At 37.8% G+C, this 23,504-nt stretch overlaps 1 protein-coding gene across 7 annotated transcripts in view; it reads right to left on the bottom strand.

Annotated features, from left to right (window-relative positions):
• Positions 1–23,504, bottom strand: part of DIAPH2 (diaphanous related formin 2) — a 940,735-nt gene that overhangs the window by 32,324 nt on the left and 884,907 nt on the right. Inside the window, exon 28 of one of the 7 annotated variants that reach the window (XM_064277943.1) lies at positions 6,009–6,138. The exons of the other annotated variants lie outside the window; for them this stretch is intronic. Within the exon in view, the coding sequence (XP_064134013.1) occupies positions 6,032–6,138 (107 nt within the window). The 3' untranslated portion in view covers positions 6,009–6,031. The remainder of the gene's footprint in view (positions 1–6,008; positions 6,139–23,504) is intronic. 7 annotated transcript variants of the gene reach the window in all.

Genomic DNA, 23,504 nt, shown 5'->3' with positions numbered 1-23,504 from the left:
GAATAATGCTGCAACGAACATGGGTGTGCATATGTCTATTTGTGTCACTGCTCTTATTTCTCTAGGTTATATACCTCCAGTGGGATTGCAGGATCATATGGTATTTCTATTTCTAGCTTCTTGAGGAAGTGCCATGCCATTTTCCATAGCGGATGTATCATCTTACAATCCCACCAGCAGTGTGTAAGAGCTCCAATAACCACCCCCATATCTCACTAGTATTTGTTGTTTTCTGTTTTTTTTTTTTTGATTAGTGCTGTTTTTGCAGGGGTGAGATGGTGTCTCATTGTAGTTTGATTTGCATCTAATTGTTAGTGATCACGATTATCTCCTCATGTGTTTGTTAGCCACCTGAATGTCTTCTTTGGTGAAGTGTTTGTTCATGTCCTTTGCCCATTTTTTTCTTGGATTGTTTGTCTTTTCATTGTTGAAGTATTCACATTTTTTATATATTTTAGAGATCAGACCTTTGTCAGATATGTCATTGCCAATTTTTTTCCCAGTCTGTAGATTCTCTTTTTACCCTTTTAGTAAAGTCTTTTGATGAGCATAAGTATTTAATTTTTAGGAGGTCCCAGTTATCTAGTTTATTTTCTGTTGTTTGCTATTGTAAATGGCATTGATTTCTTGATTTCCTTTTCAGAGTCCTCCTTGTTAGTGTAGAGGAACCCAACCGATTTTTGTCTGTTCATCATGTACCCTACCACTTTGCTGAATCCTTCTATTAGTTCCAGTAACTACCTTGTGGAGTCTCTTGGATTTTTCTTTGTATAGAGTCATGTCATCCGTGAATAAAGATATTTTTACGTCTTTTCCAATTTGGATACCCTTTTTTTCCCTCCCTTGCTTTATTGCTCTACTTAGGAATTCCAGTACAATATTAAAACAGAGTGTTGATAAAGGGCATCCTTGTCTCATTTCTATTCTCAAGGGGAATGTTCTCAATCTTTCTCTGTTGAGAACAATGTTGGCTGTTGGTTTTGCATATATGCCTTTAATTATGTCGAGGAATTTCCCTTCTATTCTTATTTTGATTAGAGTTTTTGGATTTTATCAAATGCCTTTTCTATGTCAATTGAGATGATCATGTGATTCTTTTCCTTTGTTTTATTTATGTGGTGGGTTACATTGATTTTCTAACGTTGACCCATCTTGCATCCCTGGTATGAACCCCTCTTGATCATGATGTATTATTATTTTTTTGATATGCTGTTGAATTCAGTTGGCTAGAATTTGTTGAAAATTTTTGCACCTATCTTCACAAGGGATATTGGTCTATAATTTTCTTTTTTAGTGGTGTCTTTGCCTGGCTTTAGTATCAGGATTGTGCTGGCTTCATAGAATGAATTAGGGAGTATTTCTTCCTTTTCTATATTCTGGAATAGTTTGAGTAGAATTGGTATCAGCTCTTCTCTGAATGTTTGATAGAATTTTCCAGTGAAGCCATCTGGGCTAGGCTTTTTTTCTTGGGAGTTTTTTATTTTTTTAATGACATCTTCAATTTCTTCTTTTATTATACTTTTTTCAAATTTTTACCTCTATTTATTTGTGTTAGTTTAGGTAGGTAGTGTGTTTCTAGAAATTTGTCCTCTTCTAGGTTTTCAAATTTGCTGGTGTATAATTTTTCATAATATTCTGTTATGATCCTTTTTGTCTCAGTTGGTTCTGTTGTAATGTCATACATCTCATTTCTTATTTTGGTTATTTGCGTCTTCTCATTTTTTCCCTTTGTCAGTTTGGCCAGTGATTTGTTAATTTTAACGATCCTTTCAAAGAACCAACTTCTGGTCTTGTTGTTTCTATTGTTTTCCTCTTTTCTATTTATTTCTGCTCTGATCTTTATTATTTCTTTTTTTTCTGGTGACTGTGGACTTCTTTTGCTGCTCCTTTTCTATTTGTTTGAGTTGTAGGTTTAAGCTATTGATTTGGGCCCTTTCTTTTTTAATGTGTGCATTTATTGCTATAAATTCCCCCCCGAGCACTGCTTTTGCTGTGTCCCAAAGGTTTTGATGTGCTGTGTTTGATTCTAAGAATTGTTTAATTTCATTTTTAATTTCTTCTATTATCCCTGTTTTTTAAGTAAGGTGTTATTCAATTTCTACGTATTTTAACTTGTTTTTTCTGTTATTGATTTCTAGTTTTATAGCATTATCAGAGAAGATGTTTCATATTAACTTTGATATTTTTTAATTTATTGAGGCTTGATTTGTGGCCTAAAATATGGTCTATTCTTGAGAATGATCCATGTGCATTGTAAAAGAATGTGTACTGTGCTGCTGTTGGGTGGTGTGTTCTGTATATGTCTAGGAGGTCGAGTTGGCTGACTGTATTTAGATCTTCTGTAACTTTGTTGAGTTTCTTTCTAGTTGTTCTGTCCATCATCGAAAGTGGTATGTCTGCTTCTATTTTTGTATGGCTATGAGTTGGAATTGACTTGACGGCAGTAGATTTGGGTTTTTGGTTTGCTTCTATTTTTGGAGAACTGTCTATTTCTCTTTTCGATTCTGTCAGAGTTTTTTTTTTTTTTTTAATGTATTTTGGATCACTGTCATTGGGTTAAGGAGCCCTCATGGTGTAGTGGTTAAAGTGATGGACTGCTAACTGAAAGGTCAATGGTTTAAAACCATCAGTGGCTCCACGGGAGAAACATGTGGCAGTCTGCTGCCATACAGATTTATAACCTTGGAAACCCTATGCGGTCACTATGAGTTGGAATCAACTCGATGGCAGTGTGCTTGGTGTTTGGTTGGTCCTTGGGCACATAAATATTTATTATGGTTATGCCCTCTTGGTAGATTGACCCTTTAATCATTATATAATGCCCTTCTTTGTCTTTTATAATGGACTTTGACTTAAAGTCTATTTTATCAGAGATTATTATTGTCACTCTTGCTCTCTTTTGGTTACTGTTTGCTTCAATTTATATTTCTGAATAAAATGCATACCACCTTGAAATATTGGATTTTGGCATTAACTTTAGCAGAAGTGGTACATTAGCAATGGTATGTATCTAGGTAAGAAAAAGATACACCATTTTGAAACAGAAACACAGTGATTCTGATCAGTCACAGTTTCTTCATAATTGCTGTCCTTAAAAGCAACTGCAACATTATTTATTATTTCAGTCTACACTGATGACTATTAAAGAGTCTCATGTTTTCATACAGGAAAAGAAGGAGGCATAAAAGTATTACTGGTCTCTAAAGTTTTACAAATGCTGTTTTATTTCTCATCAGTGAATGCATTTGTCCTTAAAAAGAATGAAACTGACATGAAATGGTCCCCCTTGCCCCTTGCCTCCTTTCAGTAATGATATGTAATGGCTGCTGAGGCTGCAATAAACTTGTTTATGTCTAGTCATATTCCCATCATATTACAATTCAATCTGATTCCTTAAAAATAATAATAAAGAAATAAAGACAGAAAAAAGGAAATCACCAGAGACTAACACAAGTTCCTGCTTCAAGGCATTCCCTGACATCAGCCTTCACTTCGTACTGCTGCTCAAAGTGCCTGATTTGACAAAGCGCACAGAAAGTCAGGAGACAAGTCTCTTCACCTCCTCTCCAAAGCTGCCTGACAGGAGTCAATAATGATTCTTTCACACAGCTACAATCTAACAACTTTAGATGAAAGTCTGAGGGGAAACTTTCTAGCATTCCTTACAATATTTTATTAAAGAGGGGCATAAAAATGCATTTGCCTCAGTGGGGCTATTCTCCTCCTCCATTTTAGCAGTTGGCAGTTTAACAGAAGTTCCAGGCTGCCATGCACAAATGCTTTTTCCCCTTTGAATGCCACATGAAAGCAATGGATTCTGAGAGGGAAGCAAAGATGGAAGGGGGAAAAAAAGCAGCCTCTCTTTTATAAAAGAATTTCTTTAATAACTGTAGCTTGGAAAAATTTCTCTGAGTTTGTGTCCTTCTCCTACTGTTAAATATATAAAGCGGCTACCATACTTTTCTTCCTAGGCTTCATCTACTGACAGACTGTCAAAAGCAAACAACTTTTTCTCTTATACTGTAATAATCATCTATTGTATTTTTAATGCACCAAAAACAAATTTTCTTATTACAAAATAACAGGGACAATCCTCTGTATTCTCAATGCAAAATGATACATTTTAAATATAACATTCACAAAAGCAGCCTATTCATAATTATTATTTTTAGGTTAAATAAAATATCAACATTTTTTATTCATGTTTAGGTTAACATTTGCAATTCAGCTGTTTGCAATATTTAAATGGAATTGAATATCTTATCCTCTGTACTCTCAATGCAAAATGATACATTTTAAATATAATATTCATAAAAGCAGCCTATTCATAATTATTATTTTTAGGTTAAATAAAATATCAACATTTTTTATTCATGTTTAGGTTAACATTTGCAATTCAGCTGTTTGCAATATTTAAATGGAATTGAATATCTTATAAGAAAACTTAAAAAAAAAAAAAAGAGCGAACTTTAAGACTGGTGTTTTCTTGATTGGGTAGTCATCCTTACCGCCTGCCCATTACCACCACTGTATAACATTAAAGAAAAAACTCAGATTGTCAGCAGGATGATCCCATTATTACCTATTATCCCTGTTTCCAGGCCCACCAACTGTGACTTATTCAATTTTAAACTTGTATTTCATGATTATTTGGAATGAAAGTCTGTTCGTTTTTATAAAATGTGCTGCTCTTATGTTTAATAAGATACAACATAATTCAAAAGATTCTCACCCATTCAGATTGTAAATTAATTAGTGTAGAGGAAAAGGGAAGGAACCTAATCTGTCTTCACATCTTGGTATACATACATACATACATATATATATATAAACCAACTACATATAAACGCATGCTAACTCAGGTAGCAATGGCGATGGATACATGTTTTAATGCCAAGGATAAATTTTCTACAGGCTAGGTCTGAGAGGTTTCTCTTATGAGAAGAAGTTCAGAAAAATCAATCAATCAATTAATTAATAACTAACTAAATAATAAAGTGCCCTCCTGTTAAATTATAGGAAACAGCCCTCTAGTCTTGCTATGTATCCCCTCATGTTTAGACTTCTGGGCTCAAAAAGTTGATATTTTTCATCGAATGGTTACCTTCCCTACACTTCCACAGCAATTTTTGGTGATTCACCACATCATCAACCTTGGGATTTGGTACAGCTTGTTCCCTCTTAGTCTGTCCTTTACCAAGACAGTGAAAGCTAGTCACTATGCAATCATAAACCTGAAGCCTGCTTATCCCTATATATTCCCTTTGCTTAGACTAAACATTTGCAAATCCCTCCATCTCTCATCGATTCAAGCAGAAAAGATTTTTGATACCAGAAAATAATTAGCTCTTGAAAGGGTTAAGTACACATTTATACAAAGACTTGATAAGAAAAGAACAGAGTTTTCTGGGCTAGATGCACTTTGGGGTGGGTGGATGGACATGAATACATACCTACACACATATACATACATACATATGCATACATATATGGACATACGTATATATTTATATACTTGCTATTTGAGATCGTGTGTTTATTAAGGGCATTAGACTTTTACATAATTCAGATTGAAAAGTTAAAAGCTCTCTATTTCTAAATGCAAGTTAGAAAAGTCAACCGTACTGCCTTCTCCGGTAATTTCATTTTGCCCCACATTGTGGATAGAAGGCGCTCAAAGCTGCTGCTATCAAGTTAATGTTCACCACTGCTGCTTTTGTCAATCTTTGTCCTAACTTTAATGTTATTTACACAAGTAGGTGTTTTAGTATTTGAGACACTATCTGAGAGATTTGCTGTGAGCTGGGTGTTTTAATTTAGGTTGATTGGTAATAAAACATAATTCAAAGCCAACTGTCAGGTGAACAAGTTAAATGGGAGCTGTTTCATAAAGTCTGTGTTTTCAATTATTCTCTGGAATCTGAATGAGCTGTACATAGTCAATAGATGTATTTAGAAATTGACTGGAAAGCAATACCTTTTTTGCTTGCATTCTTTATGCCACTTACTTTTGGGTATCTGTTTTAAAACATTATAAGATGCTGTTCCTTTCATTGATTTCCACTCTAATTATTTTCTCTGAACAATTCTCTTCCTCATCCAGCTTTCTTATTCCTGCGAGCTCCAAACATAGTGTGACTAGAGCAAAAGGAGATGGATGTTTGTACTTACGTGCTTTATGTAAAAAAATCTCATTACATTATATAAAGCCACAATTCCTATTTCTAAATCATTCCCCTTTCTCCCAGACTCCCTCTTTTCTTCTCTTAAACAAGATGGTTTTCCAATTAACATTTCTACATGATTCATACCACTAGTCCCTAATGCCTCCACCTTAAAATATTGGTTATCCCTCAGGGGGCAGTGAATTCATGTTAATGGGGGAGCAACAACTCAAAAAAGGAGGTGAGAATGGTTGCCCAACTCAAAGAATGCAATCAGTGTCACTAACTGGCACCTGCAGAAACTGCTGAACTGGTGTACGTTTTACTGCAACATTCTCAACAGCAACAACAAAATGAATAAAATTTTAAAAAGAAGTATTGGTTATCATCTGGTAGACATTTTCAATCTCCATAACATTCCAGCAGTCACATAGAAGCTAGTATTGCAATCATCCTAACGCAGTCTTAATAATGTTATATGATGAATCGGAAAACTTTTGTATAGTTAAGTTTCAGACCTCAAATGGTTATTATCAAGATCAAAGGATACTCCATGTGTCGAGTGCCAGGCAATGATGTTTGACACATAGCAGACATGCAGTTCATTCACTGTGTTATCTGCGTATAAATCTGAACCTTAGCTGTGGATGCTTAATAAACACATCTCACTGTATCGACCTTGGTGAAAAAAATTATAAACTGACAGGTAAAGGTCAAGGAAGAGCTACTGCATATTGAGAGGAAAGGAGGGGGCGTAAGGCAATAAAAAGCTTACACTTTCTGTATTTACATATTTAGTGTGTGTGTGTGTGTGTGTGTGTGTGGTGGGAGGAATTTATATTATAGAAAGATTTAAAATGCAGATTACCAGAATTTATGAGAAAAAGATTTCCTCTTCTCTCATTACTATAATAAATGAGAAAAAGATTTCTTCTTCTCTCATTACTATAATAAACAATGATCAAAAAATGCCTCACCAGACTTATGGGAGAGAAAGAAGGGAACTACAGCTTCAGTTACGTTCCTGATTCATACATAACGGTGCAATATCACCGACAATGAACATCAGATTCCACCCCAGTTTGCAAAGATGCATCCGTGTGTGTGTGTTAGGGGTGTGATGGGGAATCATTTTTCACTGCATTCTTTTCAAATTAGTACGCACTTAAATAACTGTTCCAGAAAGAAAATGCAAATGAACATTAAACTACTTACATTCCTTCAAATCCTCTTCCAATATATGTCAACGAGCACACATTATTACAGATATAATCAGTGTTCATATACTCACTTGCAATCTAATTCTTTCATTTAACATTGTGTATACATTTCCATGAATTGTCATACAATAACATCACCATCAAACTGTACCTGTTTCCCCACAGCTCCTCCAACATCTCACTTTGTGCTTAGACATTATAATAAACACATGTTGCTATCTTAACCAAAAAACAAAACAAACAAAAACCAAACCCCTTGCCGTCAAGTCAATTCCAACTCACAGCGACCCTACAGGACAGAGTAGAACTGCCCCACAGGGTTTTCAAGGAGCGCCTGGTGGATTCGAACTGCCCACCTTTTGGTTAGCAACTGTGGCATTTAACCACTACGCCACCAGGGTTTCCTTACTGTTACTTTAATTTTCATTTCCTTACTTGCTTGTGAAAAGTGTATTTTCCCATGTAATGATTTTACATATGTATACACACACATATATATACCTATATAAACATGTAAACTTTCTTAACTCCTTTTTTCCCTACGTGAACTGCCTTGTGAACAATGTATGCAGTCCCCTCAAACACATTATGTCCAATAGAAACATGACCACATTTGTCGATTATTCCAACAAATCTGTTCCTAAATGGGATAGTGATATGCCTAATCATTCTCGATCCTCCTATGCCATCCTATGGGCTTGGATATTTAAATCCAATATCCAAATGGTCTCCAGTTTCTGTGATCTATCTCTAAAATCATTCCAATCTATTCATATCTCTTCGAGACTCCTTCAGTCGCTCCACAGCTACTTCCAGAAATCAATTTAGAAAGATGACTAAAATACAAATCTGATTCTGTAACTCAGTCTCCAGTTAATAATCGTTCTCAATAGTCAATTGCTTACAGGATAAACCTTTTTTTTTTTAACCCAGCCTAGAAGTCCTTTCCTATGGATTGCAATCGTCTGATCTGCAACCAATCAGAGGGATGGTGCAGGATTGGACAGTGTTTTGTTCAATGTGCATGGGGCTGCCATGAATTGGGGCTGACTCGAAGAAAGATAAGAAAATCAAGAGCAAGTCCTTTTTTTGCAACACAGCCTAAACTCACTTGCCACCCAGTCTCATTTCCCCATTGTTCCCGTAAATTTATGTCACATTTAAAATGGACTACTCTTTGTTCCTGAACATCCTTCTTGCTTTTCTTCTTCCATGACTTTGCTCATACAGTTTCACCCTCCTAGTAGACTTGAGTCCTCTTTCTCATTGCTATACTTCAAATGCCCGGGAACACCTTACACATCCTTTAAGTTCTATCTCAAATGTGACTGAATTCCTAAAGTCTTCCTGATAGCTTTCAACTGGATATGGCTTCTCCTGTCTGTGAACCCCAAAGCACTTTGTAGCTTTCTTTTGGAACATACCAAAGTAGAAGAAATATCTGTATATTTTATACCCCTGGAACAGCTTACAAGCTGTTGAGGACAGGAGCTGCAACTCACATCTTTCTCTCTGTAAATGCCTTGCACATAGTAGGTGTTCAATATACTTTTCCTTGAATGGAATTGTCTCCAAGGTCTGAAAGCTCCTATAACAATGAGAACTTTGGTTCATACATATGTACGGAATGAGTAATTTTTAAAAAATTGAATGATTTTAGAGACATCTAATTGCATAAATGTTTCAAGAAAATCTATATTTCTTTTCTTTAAGTATAAGGCAGCCTTCCTTCCCAAATATCCCTCAGAAAAGACAAAGATGTCTTACATTCAAGTCCTTACAAAGTCTTTAATGTTAAGGGGTATTTTCTAAATTATTTTTAACATTAATGTACTCTTTGGAGAACACAAATAAATCTATGACAGTTACATGACTTTGAGATGCTTATGAAGGTAGATTTACAGAATGGGGGAGGGGTGAAGACAATGAAATTTAACACAGATTTAACAATTACGTACAGGGTATGACCTCAGAGTGTTGGATATCATTGTAAACAAGCCTTTGAAATGATTACTTAAAATTGCAATGCCTAAAGAAGCAAATGCCTAAAGAAGATGACAAATATACACATATAGGATGAATTTAAAAAACTAACTGACCTAGTGCTATGCAAATAGATATTTGTGGCTTGGGATAAAAATGACAGTGACGGTATGACACACAGATTAAAGTGTTGTATTTCTAAGTAGTTAGATGGACATAATGTACTAGATAAAATGTGCTCCAGAAAAGTGTTAGATGTCTCAAAAAATTGGCACTGGTGGTTATAGAAACATGGATGTCAGAAATGCATATAAAGAGTTTGAAGAAACATGTTTGATAAAATGAGACAGTGGGAAGAAAAAGCATTATTTCTACACTAAAATATTATTCTATACCTTATGCAATTTTGGATACATCTGTATAAATAAATATCATAAGTAGACATTTTATTGTTTCATCTACATTTCTAAAAGTTAGTCTATATTTAAGATGATTAAAAAACATTTCAAAAATATTATTAGGAAAAGGAGGCTCACCCTATGTCAATCACATTTGGCACATCCTATTGAATCCAGGGTTGTACACATGGCTCAGTTAGCCCACAATAGTAACAGCTGCCATTTAACTAGCATTTACTGGTGTCATGTGCGGTGCTAAGTGACCTGAATGTATTATACATCACTGATTATGCAGACAACCCTATAGGATAGCTTTTATGCAACCATTTTACAAATTAGGAGAGTGAACCTCCCATAAATTAAACAGCTTGCTCAAGATCAGGCAGGTAATAAGTGGTGGACATCTGTCCAGCTTCAAAATCCATAACCTAAACCACCATACCAGATAGTCTCCACAAGCACTGAGACTGCATTACTAGGTCCCTGACTTTGATAGGATGGCACTTTGTATATAAACAAAGGTAAAGTCAAAAAAAAAAAAGTTTGTTTTTTTTTTAAAGTCAAAAGTAGGACAAAAATAAAAAGATTTGTAATCCATAAATGCATTACTAGCTTTAATACTAACCTTTTCAATGCATTTTTTTTTAATTTTTAATACATTTTAAAATAAGAACATGAAGAATACCACACTCATGCTTTCATATAGCCTCAAGATTCTGGTATGAATCACCAAGGGATGCTTTGTAGAAAGGAATGGTTTGTCTTCCTTTGCTTTTCTTCTGAAGCAACTGTGTGTCTACAGTACATGAGTTGACCTGAATCATTTTGTTTTTTTAAGCATGCTATTTCTTTACAACGTCTGGGTTAAGTGAGTCCATTACTTTCTCTTCCCCATCCTTCACCACTGTAACATTTCAAGGGTACCCCTTAGTTCCAGTACTCTTGGGTTTGGTAAACAGGTTTGCGATATCCTATCTAAACCATTTATGATTTCATGGGCTCTGAGTATAGCCTCAGTCAGCCTTTATATTTTCCAACATAAGAACCCTAACTGTTTTAGCCTTTCCTGAGAGGGAATCTCCTCCACTTCCAGGCTCATCACAAATGGCCTTCTCTAGCCTGATGTGGAGGCATTGGTGGTTCTGTGGCAGAATTCTTGCCTTCCATGTGGGAGACCCAGGTTTGATTTCTGGCCAATGCACCTGAAGCACAGCCACCATGTGTCTGTCAGTGGGGGCTTGCATGCTGCTATGATGCTAAACAACTTTCAGCAGAGCGTCCAGACCCAGACAGACTAGGAAGAAAGGCCCAGTGATCTACTTCTGAAAAAATCAGCCAGTGAAAACCCTATAGGTGGCGACGATCTGTTCCTGTGCTGCATGGAGTCACCATGAGTTGGGGGCTGACATGATGGCAGCTAACCACAACAACAGCCGGATGTAGCAGCAGCATCTTTTTTTTGAAAGCAGCAGCGACCGGAATTACTCACAGTATTTCATCAAGTCTGAAGAACCTTGATCTCGTAGTAAGGTAGTAGAATGTTTTCTGTTTGCATGCGAATCTCTTTGCTGATGCTGACCAGCAGAATTTTGACCTTTGTGGCTACAGCACCTTTGTGAGCAAATTCTTTTCACGGAACAGTTACCAGTGACTTCTAGCTCCCTTTTCAAGATTGCAACTGGTAAGTCAGAGCCAGCCAGTCTGTGAATGCAGACTGACTTATTTTACCTTCATTTTTTTCCTAAATGCATACCTTCCCCACAGTGAAGCTCATCTGCCACGTTGCAGCCCACTCATGAGCCTCAAGAGAGCATCCTGCAGTTTATCCCCAGCAGCCTGGCATTTCACTTTCAATGAACTTGGAACAGCTAGTGTTCAACTGAAAATTCATGCACTTCAGTTTGCTTAACTTTTTGATAGGATAAACTACTTCCTCAAAGTAATTAAAGTGATAATGTTTAAAACCGAAGGAGAAATACTAAGTGTAAAATTATCCTCCAATTAATTAAAAAAAAAATACGCTCCATGCAGTGATAGTATGTGTTTCCCCTCCCCTCCCCCACAAATTTTACTCTTCTTCACAGTGGTGAAAAGTAGATTGCAATATGAGGCTGGATTTAGACATGCGGTTGGCCCTTTGGAGCCCTGGTGGTGCAGGGGTTAAGAGCTCAGCTACTAACCAAAAGGTTGGCAGTTTGAATCCACCAGCCACTCCTTGGAAACCCTATGGGAACAGCTCTACTCTGACCTATAGGGTAGCTATGAGTAGGAATCTACTAGATGGCAATTTTCTTTTTTGGAGGGGGGGGCTGTGTTTGTTTGTTGGCCCTTCCTATCTCTGACGCCATAAAACCGAATAATTAATCTGCCAAATACCTTAAAATGCACCTTTCATTGTCAACAATCCTTCCAATTGGTCCCCCCCTCCAGATTACTTTGTAATTCTGTATGCCTCTAACATATTTAAAGAGTCTAATGTTTATCATTACTTAATTTTTTAAACTTTTATTTCCTACTCTGGAGGTGTTATTAATTTTTATAATATTCCCTTTTCAGATTGTAAAATAAAACAGATTTCTAGTCTTCTCAGATATGTCTCACTTGTATGAGGGGTTATAATGAATTAAAAAAAAATCAATTAGCAGAATTCTAATTTTCCTATAGCTATGTCAACAGAAAGTAATGAAGGAAAGATTTTAAAAAAATTCTGTTAGTTGTAGTTGCTTTATTACACAGAACTCATGGCTGTTGAGTCGATTCCAAATCACAGTGACTGTGTAGGGCCGAAGAGAACTGCCCTACGGGGTTTCTAAGGCTGTAATCTTTACAAAAGTAGACTGCCACATTTTTCTCCTGTGGAGTGGCTGATGCATTGGAGCCACTGACCTGACACAGTTAGCAGTGGAGGGCTTAACCACTGTGCTGTGAGGTCTCCTTTGGTAACACAGAGGAAATATAATTCTAAGGATTTTATTTAGGCCCAGTACAAAGTTAATTTGCATAATCTAACTGTGCTTACTTTGCGGGAGGAGGGAGTCTGTGTGAATTTGTACCACGAAGTGGTGGTGTTGGAGTAGGTAGTAATAATGCTACCTAGGTGTTCCTGTCATCTACAGCCAAAACCAAAAAAAAAAAAAAAAAATCCTTGCCGTCAAGTCAATTCAGACTCATAGGGACCGTACAGGACAGAGTAGAACTGCCCCGTGGGGTTTCCAAGGCTATAATCTTTATGGAAGCAGATTGTCACATCTTCCTTCTGTGGAGCCGCTGGTGGGTTTGAACAACCAACCTTTCAATTAGCAATCGAGTACTTAAGCACTGCACAACCAGGCTTCCTCATCTATAGCCTAAACGAGCATGTAGAAGCAACATGATGTAGTGGAAAAGTGCATTAAATTTAGACTTAGGAGCCCTAGGTTCAAATTTTGATTTAGCTTCATTCAGCCAGGACACTTAGAACAAGTCACTTAACCTTTCTAATCCTCAGTCTCCTCACTTGCAAAATGAGGAGAGCAAGCCTCTCTTACTATGTTTACATGTTTCTTATGAGTATCAAACGTAAAATTAAAGTTTAAACAATAGCTTACATTGTTGTTGTTAGGTGCCCTCGAGTCGGTTCTGACTCATAGCAACCATACGTACAACAGAATGAAACACTGCCTGGCCCTGCGCCATCCTCACCATTGTTGTTATGCTTGAGCCCACTGTTGCAGCCACTGTGTCAATTCATCTTGTTGAGGGTCTTCCTCTTTTTCGCTGACCCTCCACTTTACCAAGCATGATGTCCTCCTCCAAGTACTGGTCCCTCCTGATAACATGTCCAAAGTATGTGAGATATAGTTTTGCCACCTTTGCTTCTAAGGAGCTGTAAGGTTTTATTAGATTGGCTTTATTAAATGCAAGGTCTATCGAAAGGTAGACCCTCTTTCAGCACAACTTGTCCAAGGTAAGATCATGGAAGCTCCATAGACACAACCAAACTCCCTGAGGGACCAAATTGCTGATCGGAGGGCGTGGAGACCATGGTCTCAGAGAACATCTAGTTCAATTGGCATAACATAGTCTATTAAGAAAATGTTCTACATTCTACTTTGGTGAGTAGAGTCTTAAAAGCTTATGAGAGGCCATCTAAGATACTCCACTAGTCTCACCCCATCAGGAACAAGGAAGAATGAAGAAAACCAAAGATATGAGAGAAAGACTTGTCCGAAGGACTAATGGACCACATCTACCACGGCCTCCATCAGACTGAGTCCAATACAACTAGATGGTGCCCGGCTACCCCCACTGACTACTTTGACAGGCAGGGATCACAATAGAGGGTCCTGGACAGAGCTGGAGAAAAATGTAGAACAAAATTCTAACTCAGAAAGACCAGACTTGCTGGCCTGACAGAGACTGGAGAAACCCTCAGAGTATGGCCCCCGGACACCCTTTCAGCTCAGTAATGAGGCCACTCCTGAGGTTCACCCTTCATCCAAATATTAGATAGGCTCATAAAACAAAACGAGACTAAAGGGACACACCAGCCCAAGGGCAAGGATGAGAAGGGGAGAGTGTTGACATGTTGTGGGGTTGGCAACCAATGTCACAAAACAATATGTGTACTGATTGTTTAATGAGAAGCTAGTTTGTTCAGTAAACCTTCATCTAAAGTACAGTTTAAAAAAATAAATAAAGATAGGCCCTTTTTCAAATGAGCTACCTTTTATCTTTTCTGCTGTTGGTTTTCTAATTTATACTATGCTTCCTTGAAAAATATTCATGGTTTGATGGCTTTATTCATAGTGAAAAAACTTTCTAAGTATGTTTCCATGCCATTTAAAAAATAAACACAGTGGAAACAGTCCTGTTTTTCTTTTACCCTTTTCTTTTTAGTTCAGGTTCTTCAGCACAAGCTACTGATGATGTTTAAAACCAAGATATCAAATGACACTGTCATGATTTGGAAATGTCTGCAAAGTCCAAAGGGAAGTCTTAGCAAATGTCAGAGTACCTCTAACGCAAGGCAGATCCTCAAGATAGATAATGATTCAAGAGTTCAGTACTAAAGATACAGCACAGTGCTGGGGAAGGGCCTGCTTGAAGCTCAAAGGTCAAGCAGCACAAGTTTAATGCCGACTAAGTAAAAGGTCACTTAGCATTGTGATTAGTGAAGCTGAATGGGTACAAAGTGATACAGTATACATAGTCAACTAACACTCCCATTTCAAGAGGTGTTAAAATGGATACTTTCTTCCATTCTTCTTCCTTTCTGACAAATAATTACTTAGAAAAGACAACAGCTGAAAACATATCTTAGGCAGTAGCCAAGTCTTCAGCAGTCAGTAGCCTACTGTTGTTGAGGAGCATTTAAAAGGCACTATAACTAGTTACCCTTGAGTCAATTCCGACTCGTGGTGACCCTATGTGTGTCAGAGTAGAACTGTGCTCCATAGGGTTTGCACTGGCTGGTTTTTTGGAAGTAGATTGCCAGGCATTTCTTCTGAGGTGTCTCTGGGTGGACCTGAAACTCCAACCTTCTGGATTGCAGCTGAGATCATTAACCAATTGCACCACACAGGGACCTCAAAAGGTACCATAGTGGAGGATAATTTACAGAATTTGAGGGAAGAAAAGTTATCTCTACATGTCCATTAAGACTGGTTCTACTGGTATGTCACTGGCAATTTAATTGCTGATTTTTCTTTTAAAGAAAAACAAATGCATGCATCAAGAAAATATAGACATCTGATCTTCTAAAAGTTAGTAGTTACGCTCATCAAAAGACTTCACTAAAAGATTAAAAAGAGAACCTACAGACTGGGGATAAATTTTTGTCTGTGACATACCCAACAAAGGTCTAATCTCTAAAATCTATAGGGAAATCCAACGACTCTACAATAAAAAGACAGATAACACAATTAGAAAATGGGCAAAGGATATGAACAGACACTTCAAAGAAGACATTCAGGCAGCTAACAGACACGAGAGGAAATGTTTGCAATCACTAGTCATTAGAGAAATGCAAATCAAAACTACAATGAGATACCATCTCACCCTGACATTACTGGCATGAATCAAAATAATTGTTGCAGAGGCTGCGTGGAGACTGGAACTCCTGCATTGCTGGTGGGAATGCAAAATGGTACAACCATTTTGGAAAATGATAAGGCGCTTCCTTAAAAAACTAGGAATACCATACAATCCCACTCTTAGGAATATATCCTAAAGAAATAAAAGCCATCACATGAATAGACACATGCACACCCATGTTCACTGCAACATTATTCACAAAAGCAAAAAGACAGAAACAACCTAAGTGCCTATCAACAGATGAATGGATAATGGTACATACAAACAATGGTATACTTATGCAGTGACAAAGAACAATGATGAATCTACAAAACACCTCATAACATGGATGAATCTGAAGGGCATTATGCTGAGTGAAATAAGTCAATCACAAAATGACAAATACTGTATGAGACTATATTATACAACTCATGAAAAGGTTTACATATAGAAAGAAACTATCGTTGATGGTTACGAGGGAGGGGAGGGGTGGGGAGGGAAAAACACTAACTAGACAATAGATAAGTGGTAATTTTGGTAAAGGGTAAGACTGTACACAATACTGGGAAGCCAGCATAATTTGACCAAGGCAAAATCACAGAAGCTTCATAGACACATCCAAACTCCCATAGGAATTGAGTTACTGGGCTGAAGCCTGGGGATCATGGTCTTGGAGGACAGCTAGCTTAATTGGCATAACATAGTTTATAAGGAAAATGGTCTACATTCTACTTTGGTGAGTAGTGTCTGGGATCTTAAAAGCTTGTGATCGATCATCTAAGATACTCCACTGGTCTCACGCCTTTGGGAGCAAGGAAGAATGAAGAAAGCTAAACACACAAGGGAAAGATTAGCCCAAAGGACTAATGGACCATAACTACCACAGCCTCCACCAGACTGAGTCCAGCATAACTAGATGGTGCCTGGCTACCACCGCTGGGTGTTCTGACAGCGATCATAATAGAGGGTCCTGAACAGAGCTGGAAAATACGTAGAACAAAATTCAAACTCACAAAAAAAGGACGAGATTTACTGGTCTGATGGAGACTTGGGAAACCCCAAGAGTATGGCCCCTGGACACCCTTTTAACTCAGTACTGAAGTCACTTCTCAGGTTCACCCTTCAGCCAAAGATTAGACAGGCCCATAAAACAACAATAATACAAGCAGCTCGACCATGCGTATGACACTAAATGAGGACACCAGCCCAGGGGCAAGGATGAGAAGTCAGGAGAGGACAGTAAGGTTGTATGAATGGAAATGGGGAACCCAAGGTCGAGAAGGGGAGAGGGCTGACAAGTTGTGGGGTTGGCAACCAATGTTACAAAACAGTATGTGTATTAATTGTTTAACGCGAAACTAATTTGCTCTGTAAAGCTTCACCTAAAGCACTACACACACACACACACACACACACACACACACAGTAACAACAACAAAAAAGAAAATATAGACATCTGGAACAAGAACTGATCCCAGTCAGTGATACTAAATCAAATGACACATCATCAAATATGGCAGTTGCATAATGGTAAGCACTAAAAGGAAGAGAGAAAAAACACAATAAGAACAATAACAAAACATTCCCATGAATAGAAAATTAAAGATTTTTCCCTCTCACATGTTCCAAGTAACAATGAGAATGTTTAATATATAAACTGAAAAACCAAACCCACTGGCCTCAAGTCAATTCTGACTCATAGTGACCCTAGCGTAGAGCTGCCTCATACGGTTTCCAAGGAGTTGGCTGGTGGATTTGAACTGCTGACCTTTTGGTTAGTGGTGTGAGCTCTTAACCACTGTGCCACCAGGGCTCCGTTTAATATATATAAAAAAAAAATGTGTGAAAGGAAACCCTGGTGGCAGACTGGTTAAGAGTTTGGCTGGTAACCAAAAGGTCGGCGGTTCAGTCCTATACATCCATAACATGAATGACTTGTAATGATTAGCGTAATAAAATTCTGGTTAGCGTAATAGTCCATTCTAGGATATAAAGTATGACTGGAGTTGGACCTAAATGTTTCTCATGTGGCATCAGCATGGTCTCAAGAAGAAAGTGAAACCTAACATGACACATTCACATTAGGAAAAGAGAATATACTTTTTAATATCATTTTTTAAATCTGGACAGAGCATTAAATAATGTGCCTACACAGCTAATTGGCTACTCATGGGTACACTATAGTAGTCTTCTGGGGTTTATACAGGTTAGACTGTAAGCTACTTGAAGGCTTTTTCCTACATCTTTGTTAAAGGTAGCATGGGACCTGCCACAAAGTTCGTTGCCAATAAAAGTATGTTGAGTTAAAGTCACAGGAACTTCACTATCATGGGACTTAGAGTTTCATATATACATGGAAATACACGATTAAATAGTAAATGGGTAACAGTAGATGCTAGGAATTTAGATGAGAGCTGACGAGGACTCTCTTTTACAAGTTTGTATCTCTGGCATCTAGTGCTGTTCTGGCATATGTGAGGCCCTCAGGAAATCGTGAGGTATCAGTCTGTTTCACAAAGAAGGTGAAATTTGATCTAGGCTTTGAAAAGCAGTTAAGATTTGAATAGGTTTGTTCTGAACCCTTCTTAGCAGCAGTTTATAATGGGACTAGAGAGGAACACCTTCTAACCCCATACAAATTTATAGGAGTCTTTTTTTTTCTTAAAGCATGACCCCTTTTCCCGAGACATGGTATCTCTCTAAATTCTCCAATAGGTCAAAATTATAAATCAGGGTTGAAAGTTGGACCAGCGGACAAATGCCAATGAAGGCATGTCTTGCTGTCGGGTAGGGTTACTTTTGACTTTAAATCCTTGTGATTTCATCTTTGTTGGTCAAATCTTTACTTTGTTCTTAATCAGTTTAATTCAACAGATATTTACTGTCTGCCACATGCACAGAAACAAAATGTGACTACATAGAGATGTAATAACGTAGTATTATTTCAGCATTTCTTTTAAGTTTTGAATGCCTATATTTATAGTAAAGAATATAAACCGTGTGACTATTAAGAATTTGTTTTCCCACTCAGTCCTTTTTTTTTTTCTTTTTCCCTACAACAGTTCAACTGAGGAGTGCCCTGACATGGCAAGGTGTCCTGTTCAAAGCTGCTATTATTTACAACAACTCATCACCGCAAATCAGAATTGTCTCAATGTGGCACAGTAATAAATACAGATATAATTTTGATGCTGAGGCTGATGTAACATACAGCTTTAATCTATAGGCTCCAATTTCACACTTCTGAATTCAAAGTTGCCTATTTTTCATTGACTTCATAGTAAATAAATGTTATAGATTTGAGCTTAGACATTTATCCTAATAAATCTATTACTCTTATCTGGTTTTTTCTATTTGGAGTCCCTGGGTGGTGCAGTTAATGTGGTCAGCTGCTAACTGAAAAGCTGGAGGTTTGAGTCCACCCAGAGGTGCCTCAGAAGAAGGCCTGATGACCTACTTTCAGAAGATTACAAACGTTGAAAACCCTACGGAACACAGTTCAACTCTGACACACACGGCGTTTTCAGGAGTTGGAATGGACTCAAAAGCAACTGGTTTATCTTTTATCTATCTTAGTTATCTACAAGATTTGGAAAACTTTTCTCTGCATAGAAAAAGAAACAAAAATCACTGCTTTAGCCTCTTCCTCCAGATTGCTCCCAGAAGTCTCTTTCTAAAGCCGAAGTCTAATCATGGGCCTCTTCTGCTCAGAGCCTGTCAATGACTTCTATACCATATAAAAGGTCCAACTCTTCTCTCTCAGGACCTTTCCTCATCTGGCAGCTGTGCAACTCCCCAGCCTCATATCCCACCTTGTCCCTTCACATCCTAACCTAGGGCCGTACAGTTGTAATTTCTTGCAGTTCTGAGACTTTGGCATATCCTTCATTTCTTTCAGCTTTTTAAAGAGCTGGAGTCCCTGGGTGGTGCAAATGGTTAATCTGCTCAGCTGCTAACTGAAAGTTTGTAGGTTCAAGGCCACCAGGAGGCACCTTGGAAGAAAAGTCTGAAAAATCAGCCACTGAAAATGTTATGAAGTATCGTTCCACCCTGATGCACGTGAGTCTCCATGACCCAGAGTTAGCTTGATGGAGAAACTGCTGCCCAATACCTAGGATATGAACTACACAGCCTAGGCTCCTTGTCCACCAGGAAAAGTACTATTTATCCTTCAAAGCACAACCTAAAAATAAAAGTTTCCCTGATAGCCTTCTTCCTTCCACTGTGTTCCCCCAGCACCCTGTATACACCACCATTATCCAACTCAAGAAGCTTTAATGTGATTATTTGTTTTCATCTTGGTCTCCCCATCTAGACTGTGAATTATGTGGGGACAGGGATGTGCTCTGTCATGTCTCTGAACCCCTGCTACTTAGGATAGAATCTGACTCGCAGATGTTAAGTAATATATACTTGCTGATAAATTAAAAACTGACTAATTCTGAATTCATCATAGTTGCCTAGGGACTAGGATTGATGTTTACCTTTTTTTAGCAACCCTCTTCCCCATATTGTTGTTAGGTGCCATTGATATAAAACTAATAACATGATAAGATTAAGAGGAGAATATTTAAAATGCTTAAGAGAACAAAATTTCCAAATCCCTTCAAGTACTTTATAAGTATCAATTTACATATAAACAATTGATATGCTAATTACAATTTAGCCATATTTGGTCATTAAGGACCTTTTTACTAGGCAATGGTTTGAAAGAATGACTCCTGTTAACTTAGTTTGAGCTCCTATATATACTAACCAAAACCAAACCCCTTGCTGTCAAGTCAATTCCGATTCCTAGTAACCCTATAGGACAGTGTGGAACTGCCCCATAGGGTTTCCAAGGCTGTAAATCTGTACAGAAGCAGCCTGCCACATCTTCCTCCCACAGAGCAGCTGGTAGGTTCTAACTGCTGACCTTAGCAGACGAGCATTTAACCACTGCACCACCAGGGCTCCTCGCCTTACCACCAGGGCTCCTCGCCTTACCACCAGGGCTCCTATATATACTAGAGATAAATAAAAACATGGGTCCTTAAAATTATTCTATAATTCAAATAGTTTTCTCTAAATCAAAATGGACTTTACAATTTACAAGATGCTTTATTAGCTACTGCTTTACTTCATTTTATGACACTACTTAAATCCATTCATCACTATTTTAAGGATTAAAAAAATTCACAAGGGTATTAGGAGAGATTTTCTATTACATATCATAATGCTCAAATTCGTTGGCATGAGACAGATGGCTTTCCACCACCTACTACCAGTTTATTCTGCCAATCCCTGCAACTAACCCTACGGTTCAGTTACACCACACTCCTTGTCTTTTTTGAGGGATGCTCAACAGCAATGGGTTTGGTTTAGTTTTGGTATGTTCTTTCATGACGTAAGTTGCAGTGTTAGGTTTGGGACAAAGAACTAGGTTGGGCCTTTTGTCTTTGGTTTTTGAAAATAGCCTGAGGAATTAAGGTGCCCCTGGTTTTCTAAAACAGCCAGGCAACACATACATATGTGCAAATGAATTGGGAGTTCCCAACTTACCACCTTGGCAACAGACCCCAGGAAGGGAGGAGGGCACGATGAGGCCTCAGAACAAACCAACAGCCCCTCCACTTTCCGAGGTCTGATGTTTGGCCATGTAGTATGTCATGTGAGCTTTGGGGTATAAAAATGACTGGGCAGGGGACCTCAGGGTATCCCTCAGCGATGGTGTTAGTGGCAGGCAGCATAGCAGAGATTCTCAGCCCACCTAAACCCTCACCCAAGATGCCAGGAGCAGGCATGCACGAAAGAGTTCTCTTTCTCCCCTGGGACAGCTTCCAGAAGCCAGGGGGGACTGGCGTGTCATGTAACTTGTCCCTTAGAGTCCCTTGTCTATGGTGCATAGCAGGGAGTACGTAGAAGTTTTCCATCTCCACATGGACGGCTTTGAGCCAAGGGGGACTGCTTGTCTGTTTTATGCTGTCTGCCTCAATTTGTAAGTAATAAAAACTACTTTCCATGTGCTAATATGTTCAGGATCTGATCAGAAGGATGTGATATTCATGGAATAATCACACTTAGTGATTGGTACCCTTTATCTAACGGCCCTCTGGCTATTTAGAAATCTGGGACAACCTGAGAGTATCTCCCACTAGGATTCAAACCTGGGTAGTCTGGCTTTGTAGTTTCTCTACTTACTAACCACGATTCTATCCTGCTGTTCATTGATTTCTTGAACCTTCTAGACTAATGTGGGTCCAGAGCCGGGATGATCTTTAGCCTTTCTCACTTTCTTGAATTATGGGTTAGTTTCAGGATCCCATCAGACCTCATGATTTATTCAGTGTCTAAGGTGTGGGAAGGCTTATAGTAGGTGCTACTGAAATTGTATGTGTGACATATATAGTCTTTGTTCTCTGAGAGCTTAAAAATTAGTTATGCATAACAACCTTATGGAGACAAAGAAACACTTAAGGGGCATTTACAAAGCTGTATATGATATCAAGAGATTGCTCAAGTACTGAGAGAAGAGGTAGGAGGGGATCTGAATTCTTTGCAACAATTCCCTATGCAGGTTAGAAGTAGTATCTGTGAGGCAATCATTAGACATGCTGCTACAGATGTTACAGGTCTGTTAATAGAAGATGCACCATTTGAGGCAAATTTCTCCAGCTGACTCGGTCTCTGCTATGTTATCCACTATGACAGCACAAATAGCTGTTAGCTGAAATACATACACTGTAGTAGTATACCAAAGGAGGGCTGAAGAATATGAAAATCAATGTGAATATGTATACATATTATGAATAGATACATACACATACATACAAATACACATACACAGGTACATATACATACATAAGCATACTCACACTAATACATAGCAGGAAATTGTTTACCATATGCCAGGCACTGTGCCATATGCTTTACGTGAATTATTTTAATTATCACATGTCTGTCTGTAATAGAGGTATTATTAAGTCTATATTACAGATGAGAAAACTGAGGTGCACAGAAGCATTGTAAGTAAGTAGGAAGAGTTAAGACACAAACTCCGGTTGTCTGCCATTGTACCCATATGATCTATTATGCATAATTTGAGTTAGGCCTTATGCATCTTTATAGTTTCTTAAAACTCTTTTACATTTACATTTTCCCAATTTTTTTTGGCCTACTCGTTAATAAGCTAAAAATTACTGGTTTATTGGCTGATCTATAATATGTGAATGACATCCAGTGCTCTGTGATGTTTAATCAGGGAAAAAATCAAATACTATGAAAATGTTGTCAATATTTAATTACCCTAATTGAGATGTATTTTGAAGCAATACATTTCACATCTTTGGCATATTGTGAAAAGCTCATGTATGTGTAAGGCAATCATACAATCAAAGTTAAAATATATTTCAGTGCAAAAACACTAGTAGAATAACATAAATCTATGTCCCATGCAATCAGGATGCACTGATAATTACTGGTGATTGGAATGCTAAAGTTGGAAACAAAGAAGGATCAGTAGTTGGAAAATGTGGCCATGGTTACAGAAATGATGCCGGAGATCGCATGATAGAATTTTGCAAGACCAACAACTTCTTCATTGAAAATAACTTTTTTCAAGAACATTGACGGCGACTATACACATTTTTTTATACACATGGACATCGCCAGATGGAATACACAGGAATCGAATCTGCTACCTCTGT

The sequence above is a fragment of the Loxodonta africana genome, chromosome X, assembly GCF_030014295.1.
Source record: "Loxodonta africana isolate mLoxAfr1 chromosome X, mLoxAfr1.hap2, whole genome shotgun sequence".
Lineage (NCBI taxonomy): Eukaryota > Metazoa > Chordata > Mammalia > Proboscidea > Elephantidae > Loxodonta > Loxodonta africana.
The sequence above is the reverse complement of the archived record's forward strand: the minus strand, read 5'-3'. Positions and strand labels throughout refer to the sequence as shown.